Source organism: Lampris incognitus, chromosome 6 (genome assembly GCF_029633865.1).
Source record: "Lampris incognitus isolate fLamInc1 chromosome 6, fLamInc1.hap2, whole genome shotgun sequence".
In the NCBI taxonomy this organism is placed as follows: Eukaryota; Metazoa; Chordata; class Actinopteri; order Lampriformes; family Lampridae; genus Lampris; species Lampris incognitus.
Window position 1 is genome coordinate 14,253,931 of NC_079216.1, and position 12,951 is coordinate 14,266,881.

A 12,951-nucleotide genomic window follows, 5' to 3' on the forward strand; every position below is an offset into this window, starting at 1 on the left:
TGTCTGAGCAGTTCAAAGCTGCCTGCTCGCCTGTCTCCCCATCTGCATCCAGCCTCGGGGAAAAGTTATGAAGCCAGAGACAGGGATGATGAACAGCAGATCCCGATCCACTGGTTTCCCTCTAAAAATCACATTACACACACACAAGCGTGCTGTATGAGAACCAGGGACGTGCGGTCAGGGGAGGCAGAGCCTCACCTTACATCATGAAAAGAAAAAACAAATGATGATAAAATAAAATAAATATTAATATTTGTCTACTGATCTGTGCTATAAATGTAATTTATGTACAATTCCAATAATTTAAATAATTTTTATTATCAAAATCGTTGAATTTGCATATTTTCTGTTCAATTAGAGGGGAGGTATGCGAGTTGAGGCAGCGAGGAGTGGAGCCTCACCTCGGATTGCACAATCCCTCACAAACTGGGTTGAGCACATGCCTTTTGCTTTCTCACTGTTTGTCACCAATGTAATGTTTGTAGACACTTTTATTATATGTCCTCACTTTCCTTAAAATAGTTAATGTATTTTATGTATGTGTATAACATATTTAGTCTTGCTGATCTTACATAAAACTGCACTGAAAAAGCATGAGATGAGGCAGCCAGTACCTCTGCCTCACTGAAGGGGGCGTATGTGTGAGCCCACGGGTTTACAGGATGCTTTCTTCTTCTGCTGTTGCTCTTCTTTAACGCAGAGTCAAGTTCACTACAGCAGTTCGTTTATTTTGAAAAAAAATTCTGACTACAAAAATGGTAGATTCTCTATCTAAGCTCAAAAGTTTCTCAAAACTGGACTTTCAATCAACAAGCGAAGTGATAAATGATGGAAGACCAATGCCGCTGGAGCAGCTAAAAGGTTTGCTTCAAAAAACGGGACAGAAGATAAATCGCTCTTTTCAAACGGAGTGGTGGTACACCCGAAAAGACTGGCAGTGTGGCTGTACTACAAGAAACCGCCTTTTCTGCTTTCCCTGTCTTTTGTTCTCAACATGCGATAATGTCTGGACTAACTAACACAGGGTTTTGTGACTTGAAAAATCTACCAAGAAGCCTCAGCAAACGTGAAAGATCAACTACTCGTATTCAAAGCCAAATTGCTTTGAAAACTTTTGGATTTTCAAGAATAGATTTGGCTTTGGATGAACAACGGAGACTAAATATTTCCATCCACAATGCTAAGGTAAAGGAAAACCGAGAGATTTTAAAAGACCTCATTAATGCAACCTGCTTCCTAGCCAAACAGGAATTGGCATTTCGTGGTAACGATGAGTAGAAGCTCTTCTAATTGTGGCAACTACATAGAACTATTACATGCTTTTGCTGAGAAAGATGAAAGGTTAGCTAGACATTTGGAGACATCCACTGTGTTTTCTGGCTGCCATATGAATGGTGAATTGAAGCTACTATATTGGGATCATATATTTGTAAATCTGACTGAAAAAGTCAGTGCCTCACCAGCCACGAACCTCACCGCACGTCACTGATGAGAACTGAGCGCTAACAGAGTGAGTGAGTGAGTGAGTGAGTGAGTGAGTGAGTGAGTGAGTGAGTCAGCGGCCGCAGCCGTCAGCGTGTCACCCTGCCAAGAAGGTGAGTAAACACTCCCTCAGTCCTTTACAGGTTGAATAAGGCATTGTCCCTGGTACGCCATTCGTTAATGTCATCTGCATGTGCAAGCAGCCCCTTTTTTTCAGTTGCGTACATGTAGTAACACATATCCCATTCTCCAGACACTTGTGATCTCGCTCTCTCTCACTAGACTCTGTCCCTACCCACAGTCCATAAAGTCCAGGGACAGTGTATTTACCAGGTTACATAATCCGGTCTGACACATGCCTTCACACGAACACACTGTGCCTTCTGAGTGTAGAGGATTTTTTTTCCTTTTTCTTTTAAAGTTTTCTAGCCTTGATTTGACAGGGCAGTAAAGAGAGGGGGACAGAAACACACAGGGTTGGGCGTCCGGGTGGCATGGCAGTCTATTCCATTGCCTACTAACATGGAGAGCACCAGTTCGAATCCCCGTGTTACCTCCGGCTTGGTCGGGCATCCCTACAGACACAATTGGCCATGTCTGCGGATGAGAAGCCGGATGTGAGCATGTGTCCTGGTCACCGCACTAGCGCTTCCTCTGGTTGGTCGAGGCACCTGTTCGGGGGGGAGGGGGAACTGGGGGGGTAGCGTGATCCTCCCATGTGCTATGTCCCCCTGGCGAAATTCCTCACTGTCAGGTGAAAAGAAGCAGCTGGCAACTCCACATGTATCGGAGGAGGCATGTGGTGGACTGCAACCCTCCCCGGATCGGCAGAGGGGTGGAGCAGCAACCAGGACAGCTCAGAAAATAGAGTAACTGGCCACGTAAAGTTGGGGAGAATAAGGGGAAACCCCCCCCCCAAAAAAAGAGAAACACACAGGTTGAAGAGAGCAGGGAGCAATGCATCTAAGGAGTCTTTGCCAGATTCAAACCAGCAATGCTGCCAAAAGGCCTGAGCCCACGTGGTGCTAAACTGGCAGAGCCACCAGGCCGCCCCGAGCATGGAGGGTTTATCAGTGTCTGCCACTGATAGAGCCATGCAGCCGTCGTCCAGGTAGACCAGACCTCTGTTCACACTGGGGTCAGCAAGCCGGGAAAAATGGCACAAGCCATTTCCAAAACCAACAGAATGAAATGAGCTCAGTGGCAGTTTAAGCTCATTCCTCAGGTTGTTTATCAGGCGTTTTTCCTCCTATATTTGCTTTAGCGGGTGTCACGTATCAAAATGAAACACAATTCCCCCTCCACTGTTAGCTGGTAACATGCCACTCCATTCTCCAGACCTCTGATAGTATCTCTCATTTTACTGACGCCTTGCAAAGCCCCAGTCTCAAACTTTGCAAGTGCAGAAATGCACCTCAGCCAGAGATAAGGGGAGACAGAAACACCGGCTGAGAAGAACTGCTGAGCCTAATACCGAAAGATCAGTAGCCCTTTTTTGTATGTTCACTCAGAAAGTTAACTAAAGTTCCCAAAGGCCAACAGATGTCAGATTGTCAGGCTTTCGGGCTTACTACCACATTCACACAAGCATTCAAAACAACCCTATCCAGTCAGTAAAACCATGTCAGTGCTTGCCATGTACAATTATTGGGGTTTCAGTGGATGGTCAATATATGCATTTTGTTTGTAGTACAAGGATTTGTCCCAGCCTGGCTCACAAGAAATGGTGATATCCATCCATCCATCCATTATCCAAACCACTTATCCTACTCTCAGGGCCACGGGGATGCTGGAGCCTATCCCAGCAGTCATTGGGCGGCAGGCAGGGAGACACCCTGGACAGGCTGCCAGGCCATCACAGGGCCCACACACACACACACACACACACAAACACACACACCTCGGGACAACTTAGTATGGCTCATTCACCTGACCTACATGTCTTTGGACTGTGGGAAGAAACTGGAGCACCTGGAGGAAACCCACGCAGACACAGGGGGAACATGCAAACTCCACACAGAGGATGACCCAGGACGACCTCCAAGGTTGGACTACCCCGCGACTTGAACCCAGGACCCTCTTGCTGTGAGGCAACGGTGCTAACCACTGCGCCACCGTACCGCCTAAATGGTGATATGAGAAAGAAATAACTGATGGCCAACATCATACAGCTGAACGAGACATTAAGGTAAGCAGCACCTAAAATAAAGCGTCAGTGAAAGGAGGCAAACATCAGAATCACTGAAAAGCTCATTTCAATTATTCAGCTTTCAACAGCAATTACCAGAACTGGATTTTGATATACTTGAGAATCCCACTTTAAATGTGCAATCAGCTAGTGTGTGGGCCTTCAAAGCACAGCATGAGCTATCACCCAGAGATCCACAGGAGAGACTTTTTTTTTTTTACAATTAGCAAAATTTCAATTGACACGCTTTCTTCTGTTGTGTACAATGAATAATGCAGCAATAGAAATTAAGCAGCCAAACTGATGTGGCCGCAGAACTGGCTGGTGAATTATTGATGTTTCATGTTGCAGTTTACAGAGAGCAGCGCTCGGTAGTGTCAAAATGACCTCAAAGGACATCAAACTAGATGCAGTTTTAACAAGTGGAAAGCAATCGAGCTGCACTTGCGGCCTAGCACACCAGCTGCCAGGGCGGTCAGAGACTCCGACTTACAACTGTAGGGTTTGCATTCATTACAAAGATGTCGGCTATTTTGTTCTGCAACACACAGTTTATTCCCCCATTCTTGGCCAGTCCAAAAAATAAAACGAGACGGGAGAACAGAGACCAAAACAAAGAGAAGGGGAGAGATGTAGCTAGGTCTATTCATAAACGCAATTACTGCAGACGCCTCCTGCATCCATGAAACAACCAGCTCCTGCTTAGGGATCATCGTTCCTCCAACACGTTATTAAAATGCTTTCACATACAGAACTTAAGCCAAGCATTCTTCCAGTTATCCTAACATAGTACACATTTTTCATTACTTAACAGATCAACTAGACTTTTGTAGTCTCCACTGTTTAGACTGCCTAAATCATCTTCTCGGTGTTATTAAAGACGAGACAGGGTACGGTCACACAATACACGAAATTACCACTGGCGAATTTTCGGCTCCCGTTCACCTCCATTCTATGCGAGGAGACGGTAAAATATAATGTCCACTTCTGATGGCGAAGGAAATTCGCATCTTTGCTTCACGTGGAGTTCAACCTTGGTGAACTTTGACTGGCGAATCCACAGCCTCAACCAATAGCAAAGGAATGCGTGTGGTTGAGCCCCGCCTGGCTGTGATTGGCTGTAGTTTTCTCTGTGAGCCAGGATGGAGGAGACTTTGATAGTATGCTGTGTCTAACCAGCCGGTATTGTACAACATCGCCCGTGAAAACTACAAACTGCCCCACAAGAGAGATGCTGCCTGTCTGGCAGTGAGTCAGGAGACAGCCACTGAATTTAAATAATGGGAAAAATTATTAACATCAACTCATATTTCGTGGTAGGGCTGTGCGATATGACGATATAGATCGTGTGGCGATAGAAAACGTCTATTGTTTCATATTAAGCTCTGTCGTTTATTTCGTTGTGTTGCAAATCACACTCTTTACAGCAATATTTTTCATCATTTGGACGACCCTTTCCGCTCTTTGCAGAGCACGAACACAGGGAGGACATTTGCATGAAGGCAAGACAAACAAACACGGAGGACAGTGGACGTAACGCAGAACGGGACAATTCCAAACAGGACTCTGTCAAGCCGGGACAAAACGAGGAGCTTGTACCTAAAAGAGGGGTTACTTCTATAGTATGGACGTGGTTTGGGTATGAAAAGGCTGACACGGACCGGAAAACCGTACTTTGCAAAACATGCCGCACGCCAGTCCCCACAACAGACTCAAATGTCACTAGCCTCTTTTACCACCTATGCAAGAATCCTGTCAAACAGTATGGAGAGAGTCTATTTTATACATTATTATTTTACATTTTGTTACATGCATAATTGAAAATATGCGCAAAGGTTCTGAATAAAAGGAGAAAAACAATCAAATATAAGTAAGTACCTTTTATTTGTTGAGTATATAATTCAAAATGTATGTGGTCATTTTATATAAACTATTTATTCATTGGATTTACAGAAAATGTGCTATATCGTGATATGAGATTTTGGTCATATCGCACAGCCCTATTTCGTGGTATACAAATATAACTTGTACACCAATGTTCTTCCCCCTATTTGTCAATGAAACTATGATAACATGTATAAGTGAGACAATTAAGTGAAAACATTTATTTATCTTTCTCTACAGTGTACATTTTCATGTCGAAAAACCAACTGCTCATGCGACCGACAACCACAACCACTCAAACGGACTACAAACCAGCAAACTGATTTCGGTGTGTGTCACATTCTGCACTGCCCACATTCAGTACAACAAGATACGAATTTCCCCTCAGCGGGCAATGGTCATTCTTCTGCATTCGCGCACGTGTGACCGTAGACTGAAAGAGTAGGATTATGTACACCAGAGATTAACTGGTAAAACACAAATCTGATCAGATGCCATGCATTCATTCATTATCCAAATCGCTTATCCTGCTCTCAGGGTCGCGGGATGCTGGAGCCTATCGCGGCAGTCATTGGGCGGCAGGCGGGGAGACACCCTGGACAGGCCACCAGTCCATCACAGGGCCGACACACATACACACACATTCACACCTAGGGACAATTTAGTATGGCCGACTCACCTGACCTACATGTCTTTGGATTGTAGGAGGAAACCGCAACACCCGGAGGAAACCCACGCAGACACGGGGAGAACATGCAAACTCCATAGAAAAGATGCCCTGGGATGACCCCCAAGGTTGGACTACCCCGGGGCTCAAACTCAGGACCTTCTTGCTGTGAGGTGACCGCACTAACCACTACGCCACTGTGCCACCTGATCAGATGCCAAACTGTCCTATTTACAAGACACTGTATGTCGCTCAGAAAAACAAACAGACCAAATTCTGTGCTCTGGCTGGCTGTAGACTTGACTAGGAAACTTTGAAGAAAATCTTATTAAAATCCAAATGTTTTTGTTTTTTTTTGCACCAAGCTTGTACTCATGATATGGTCCGGTGTCAGACAGCAGCCCTTCCTCCCTGTGTAATGATCTCCAAAATTCCTGTGACGGCATGTTCAATACGAGATTAATCTTCAGATTCCCAACTGTGTATGCGGGATGTAAGGCAGTAGACAGGTTAAGCCGTGGGAGAGGGAGTCTGCTTCTCCGATGAGTGTGGATTACTCTCTTGCCTCTCAGAGCAGCGAGGCAGCAGAGCAGCTGGATGGAGTTCCCTGCCCAGGCTCATCACTGAGTTCAGCAGCGGGGCGAGGGCATGGCCAAAAGCCACTAGTTTAAAAGCTTGAATGCAATACGCACTAATGGATTCCATTGACTGGTTCCGCTCTCCCCAATGAGCCATAGCAGATGGGAGGATATTGATAACAGTTTGTTTGCACGTGTGTGTGTGTGTGTGTGTGTGTGTGTGTGTGTGTGTGTGTGTCTCTGTGTGTGTGTGTCTCTGTGTGTGTGTGTCAGGGAGATGGTATCCCTTTGACGGATCACGCTGAAATGCACAAAAAAAACAACACTGATAAGAGGAAAAATAAAGCCAAAACAAGATCAACTTGAAACATACTGACAGAGAAATAAACAGCTAACCTATATCCAGCATCTGTTTATAATCACAATAAACTTGACAACAGATAAGCTTTCTGCTCCGTGCCCAGAATCCTGTCTGAAGTGGAAACAAAGCAGTGATAAAACACTGTCGCTGAATGCACAAGTCTGCCTGTGGATGAAATTAACAACTTTCCAACTCACAGATTTAGACACCTCCTCATGATCTGACTCATTCCCTGCTGGTACGGAGCAAGCGTGACACACAGGCTCTCCACACTAAAAAGGCTTGGAGGCTAGGCTGGCACCCAGCCACCTGCAAATGACCCGGAAATTCAGTTGTGGACTGCTCAGTTGGACGAGAGCAGCAAGTCGTGAGTGATTCGATTAACACCTGCACTGACCTTCACTCATTCAGAACTCAATAGCATAAACTAATCAAATCTCCCGCACAGGCAGCGCCTTCGGTCCACGCTATAACACCAACGACCTATGACCCACCCAACCCCTCCCACAGCACAGCCCATCAGAGGAGAGGCTGCATCAGCACCATCTGATGCTCACGCTGTGAAACTCAATGTTAACAGTTGAACCAGGCAGCCAGCCTCTGTCTAGACCAGACCCTTAAGAAGACTAGGTGTGGAAAGCCTTTTCCACACCTGTGGTCTTTCATATATTTTTTTAAGCTACATAAAGACATGAGATGCAGGGGGAAAAGAATTTCAAAATTTTTCCAACTTGATTATGCGGTGAAATATGCTAAAAATGTGACAAACAGTTTTAATGTGGGACTGTTGATTAAGCAATGACAGCTTGTTGTAAAAAGGAGGTAGTTGTATGTTTACTAATGAGGCTGTCATTAGGACAGAGATTAAGCAGGGTTTCCAGCAGCTTGTTGGCAGCCTAACCCAAAACCAAAACATGTCTCGAGCACTGCCAAAAACAGTCATCTCATGAGCTTGTCAACACAAGTTATATCGTAACAATGATGGCATCCGGTGAAATTTACCAGCAAACCTATTCAACAGCTCGAGGTCATCACATCAATTAACAATTATTTACTGACTTAATGTGTAAATAGCCCACATTTGACTTGGGCTTCTTTGGCACCCTAGTGCAGAGAATACTAGTGGCCACATATAAGTGGAATCCTAATTGATTGCTACAGCACCCAAGCACAACGAGGAGGGACTTCTTGTGTGTCTACTGAAGACATTCTGTAGAAGCCAGCTTGCTGCAGCCTCAGCCGCACCTACAGTAGGACATCTGCCACCACTACGCCGATGATGAGGTCACATCAGGTCCCCTGGTCCTACATTCCTTGGGTCAAACTAAGTTCCGCCTCTCCCCTCTCGCAAACAGAGTTCCACCCATGGTTACTGAGCAGTTAAGGAGAGTCTTGCTGGCAGTTCTGTTTACACTGGATCAACATGTTGTTTGCAACTTGTTCTAGACGTTAACCACGTTAAAGGCCATGGTGGAAAAACGGCATTCAGTTAATAAGTGCGGTTGCCTGAATCCGTTTCACACTTGGGCACTAGTGATTTAGTACTGGAATATCAAATCAATGCCTCTCAGTAGCACCGACTGGCAGGCTGCCACATGAAGCTCCTCGGATTTATGAGGAAGTCAAAGGGAGGCAGAGGGGATTCAGTGAGGATAATAATGCACAATATAGTAATTTCTTAGCTTGCAAAAGGCGATGTCTTCAATCACATTCCCAAATCATTCATGTATGCAGGCAGGAAAGATGTCTGTTGTGTAAGAGAAACATTTCATTGGCACCCGCAGTGTTAACAGACTATTTCATCCCATCTTCTTTAATGTAAAAAGACTCCAAAGAGAAACGGCAGCAGATGATGAATCACCACTGTGTGAATGACAAGCCTCATGATTGCTTTTGATTAGACTTCTATATATTGGGCTATCACGATTCACGGAGCAGTGAGAGGAAGATGGGATGTGTAGCGCTCTGTGGTTAAACCTCAGGGTATTCTTTATGTACTTCATGGAGCTCCTGTTAAAATTCAAACAGAAGTGGACCGGCTGAGGAAACGTATCTATGGACATGGAGGGTATGTTCCTTTTTTTTTCTTCTACCCACATTGCCTCAACAAATGAGCACATTTAGTTTAGGGTGTTCTTAAACAAATCCTTGCTTGTGTTGCATTAACTCTCAGATGTAGGGCGCTTTGGATAAAAGCGTCTGCTAAATGAAATTGAAACATTGTAAGAGGAGGATTTTATATATTAGGCCATTTTTAAATCACTACAAAACTGCTTAATTAGTATAGTGCATGGATCTTTTTTCCCCAGTATCTAATCTAGACACGCGTTGTTTCCGACTTCAGGTAGACCGTGCACGTGGAATAGTGGAAAACTGCTGGATTAAGAAAAGAGCACACTGCCGTTCAAGTTCAACTCTCCAAAGGGCCTCAGCAATAGGACAGGACAAGTCTGTCACTGATGTCAGTAAATATAAAAGAAGGAAAGAACTTGCAATAAGACAACAGTTATACTTTGACCACGGCCTGTCTATATGTGCACAAACACGCCATGTAATCATTAACTTTACTGATATGGTGTGAACTAACAAAAGACAGAGGGATCCATTTTCACATCTAATCTCTTGAGCTGTAGTCCGTAGGGGGGGTTCTCATGAAGAACACTGAAGTGTTGCATGGGATTTTGAATTGACAAGAGAAAAAAAAGAGAATTAAATGGAACATTTCTGTTGTGAGCGAAACTAAGGTCCAAGCCATGGTGGTGTGCAAAGAGGGAATTTATTTGACATGTTTGCATGTTGTCTTGATGCACGATAATCATAATAATGATGGGGGGGGGGCGTGAATTCCAGACTCACTTGATGAAGCACCGCGCTCCCTCGAAAGTATATCCTTCCTCCCATCCGGTCGGTAGGTCTGTGTGGAGGGGAACGCCACAAAATCAGAGAACGGCAGAGCAAACAGATGGACAGTGTATGTGTGTGTGTGCGTGTGCGTGTTGAATGTACTGTAACACGATGCGTAGCAAACTGCCATAAAGTGCACGTTTGACGCTCGGCGGCCGCTAAAACTTCAAACACGAGTGCGCTCGCTTGGTACCGCGTCACGTCGTAAAACACTACTGGAAGTAACATCGCCGACGTGCGCTCCATAACAATTGAGGTCAAAATTATTGAACCCCCGCCCCCAAACACAATCACACGCAGGAGGCAAAGCACGTCGCCGAATCTGTAGCTTCATTAGGGGGGGGGGGGGGCGGACGGTCGTGTTTTGTGGTGGTGGTGATGGGGGGGTACCTGTCAAGAGCAGCCATCACGGTGGGGGGTCAAGCCGGTTTCGGCGGCTAGCGACCTCAAGCTAGCCGCGTCGTTAACGTTAGCTTGATCCGTGACTGACTGACAACGCCGGTAATTCGCAGCCGCTATAGAAGAACACCTTGAGAACTAATCCCCGCGACTGTTTGTGTTTTTTTTGTGTGTGTGTGGCTAAAATAAACAAGTTACGCCGTCGATTAAGTCGCAGCCTCGTCAAAGTTCACCTGACTGCAACGTCCGTTGAACGGCCAACTAAAGCGGACCACCTTGACAACCGAGGAACGGGGCTCGCGTTACCCAGGAAGGGGGGGGCGGCACGGGCGGGCGGGCAGCGCGTCCGTGCGTCAACGTCCAAGGGGCGACGATAAGCGTCAGGTAGTTAGACCGTCAAAATCCACATCCCAACTATCCCCCCCCCCCCGCCCCGCCGCCCGTATTAATTAATTAAGGACGGTTTCCAGTAACGGGCACGGAAGACGAGGCAGCGTCCGACGGCGGAGACCAACTTGTCGGCAGCGGGTGACAGCTCACCTGGAGTTTTCCTGTGTCCGGTGATCACCACCTCGCCGCTCACTGGATGCAGCCAGGTCGTACTCTTGGCTTCCTCGCTGTTAGGTGGAGGAAAGGGACATTCGTTACGCGAGGAGTTTCGCCCACAACAGAAACTGTCAAGAAATACCTTTTTTTTGGGGGGGGGGGTGTCATTTTTTTCCGGTCGATAATTACTTGACGAAGAAGACGCGTCCGTCCCGCGTAACCCCGTAACTCCACGAGGAAGGGAGGCAAGAAATCCACTCGGGGTGCAGATCCGCCGCCATGTCTGGCAATGCTGTACAGCAACCGCGCGTCTCCGCTCTCGTAGCGCGTACACGGGCGCCCTGGCAACGGCGGAGAGCGAGAGCGCAGCGCGAGTCCAGGTACAGGGGGGGGGGGCGGATGTCTCGTCTCTTGCGTTTTGGCTGAGCGATTGGAGCGGATTTCTCTTCCGCGAGCAATCGCGTTCCGACCACGTTCGCGAAGCAGTGCTATGTATTAAAAAAGCAGCGCGGGAGCCCGTTTGGCCGGAGGCTCAATCTCCAAAGTGTCCTCACAGGCTGAGACCCAGCTTTCGTTTATTAGTTCATCGCAGGGATTTTTTATTGTTACCGACGCTGTGATGTTTTGGGGGTCTATGTTGTTTAAAGCAACACGGCTAAGACGTCTAAGACGTTTAAACACACACGCACGCACGCGCACACGCACGCACTACCTTTAAATTCTTAGGCCCCGCCCCCTGTCATTGTGCAGTAAAACTGCAGTGTCAGCCTTTCACACCATACAAAGACGATCCATCCAACACCTCTGTGCCTCGACTGTTTGTTGGCTTTGTGGCGCATTGTGTTCTGCCCACTGCTTTTGAACCATATAGTGGTGGCGGGCTAAACCCTGGGGGACCTCTCAGCCATATCTGCCAATTACCCGGTCATAGCCAGGGGAGGATGGCTCCAGAGTGGAGGCTAGCCCAGGTCTGGCTGTTAAAATGTCAGACATTGAGCCTATTATATCCTACTTACTTTGAGAACAATGGTGCATCATTTAATAAACTAGCTTGTGACTAGAGGGCTGGCTTGTCTGCCTGTAGGTAGTGAGACACTGGTGCATGACAAGAATGGCAACAATGCCTGATGCGTCCTTTCTGATTAGCCTCATATTGATTTGAGAGTGAGTGTAGAAGCGTCGCTGCAAAGTGCACAGTGTGACACATATGAACTTGCCAATCAATTTGACATCGCCACTTGAAAACCTTTAAAAATGTGTACTCTTGTTCAGAGTTCTTTTGTCCTGTTCAGAATTTGTGTGACCATTAATTAGGTTGACTGGTTGGATCAAAGTCTGATACTAACTGTGTGTTCGTATACCCGTGGGATTTGTAGGTGAGGTAGTGTCTGTGAATCGACGTCCCCGCTTCTCATTTTTCCAGCGATCGGCTCAGCCTTACCTCAATGGGCCAGTTTCTTTTCATTCAGAGCCGCCGTAAAAAAAGAAATGTAAAAGGTACAAGCCCCCTGTTTCCCAGGATTAAAGGCTAACCTGAAACTTGATGCACAAACTCTTTTCACCTTTATGAGACAAGATTGTCTCTAGTTACTAACTTCCTCATTACTTTGTTGACTTGGTCAAAAACGACAACCTGTTGACGGCAATAAATGCTGCAATTTGATTTTAGAATATATACAGCATGTGCTCTATCACAGTTACACTTATCGGAGAATTTCTTAATATCACGTTTTCCTCTTACAAATTTTTCTAGAGGGTCCCGGGTTACAGTCTTGATTAAAAAGTCCACAGCTGCTCTGGTTATCATGGACCTCCATTCTAACGTCGGGCAGTATTGACATAACTTAAAGTCCAGGACTCTGAGGCCGTGATTCTTTCCTAGACAGAAGCAGACATTTCTTCGGCGCGGTCCACAGTTGCCTGGATCCTGTTCTGGTGGAAC

At 46.2% G+C, this 12,951-nt stretch overlaps 1 protein-coding gene across 4 annotated transcripts in view; it reads right to left on the reverse strand.

The window, feature by feature from the left end:
* LOC130114415 (pleckstrin homology domain-containing family A member 5-like) overlaps positions 1–11,595 on the reverse strand; it is a 122,369-nt gene extending 110,774 nt beyond the window's left edge. For all 4 annotated transcript variants that reach the window (XR_008810398.1, XM_056282286.1, XM_056282285.1 and 1 more), the window contains exons 1-3: positions 11,199–11,595; positions 11,004–11,080; positions 10,017–10,074 (exon numbers count right to left, since the gene is read on the reverse strand). Coding sequence is in view for 3 of the 4 variants with exons in the window: in XM_056282286.1 (XP_056138261.1) it covers positions 10,017–10,074; positions 11,004–11,080; positions 11,199–11,290 (227 nt within the window). In the remaining variant the exon portion in view is untranslated. The remainder of the gene's footprint in view (positions 1–10,016; positions 10,075–11,003; positions 11,081–11,198) is intronic.
* Positions 11,596–12,951: the final 1,356 nt, after the last annotated feature.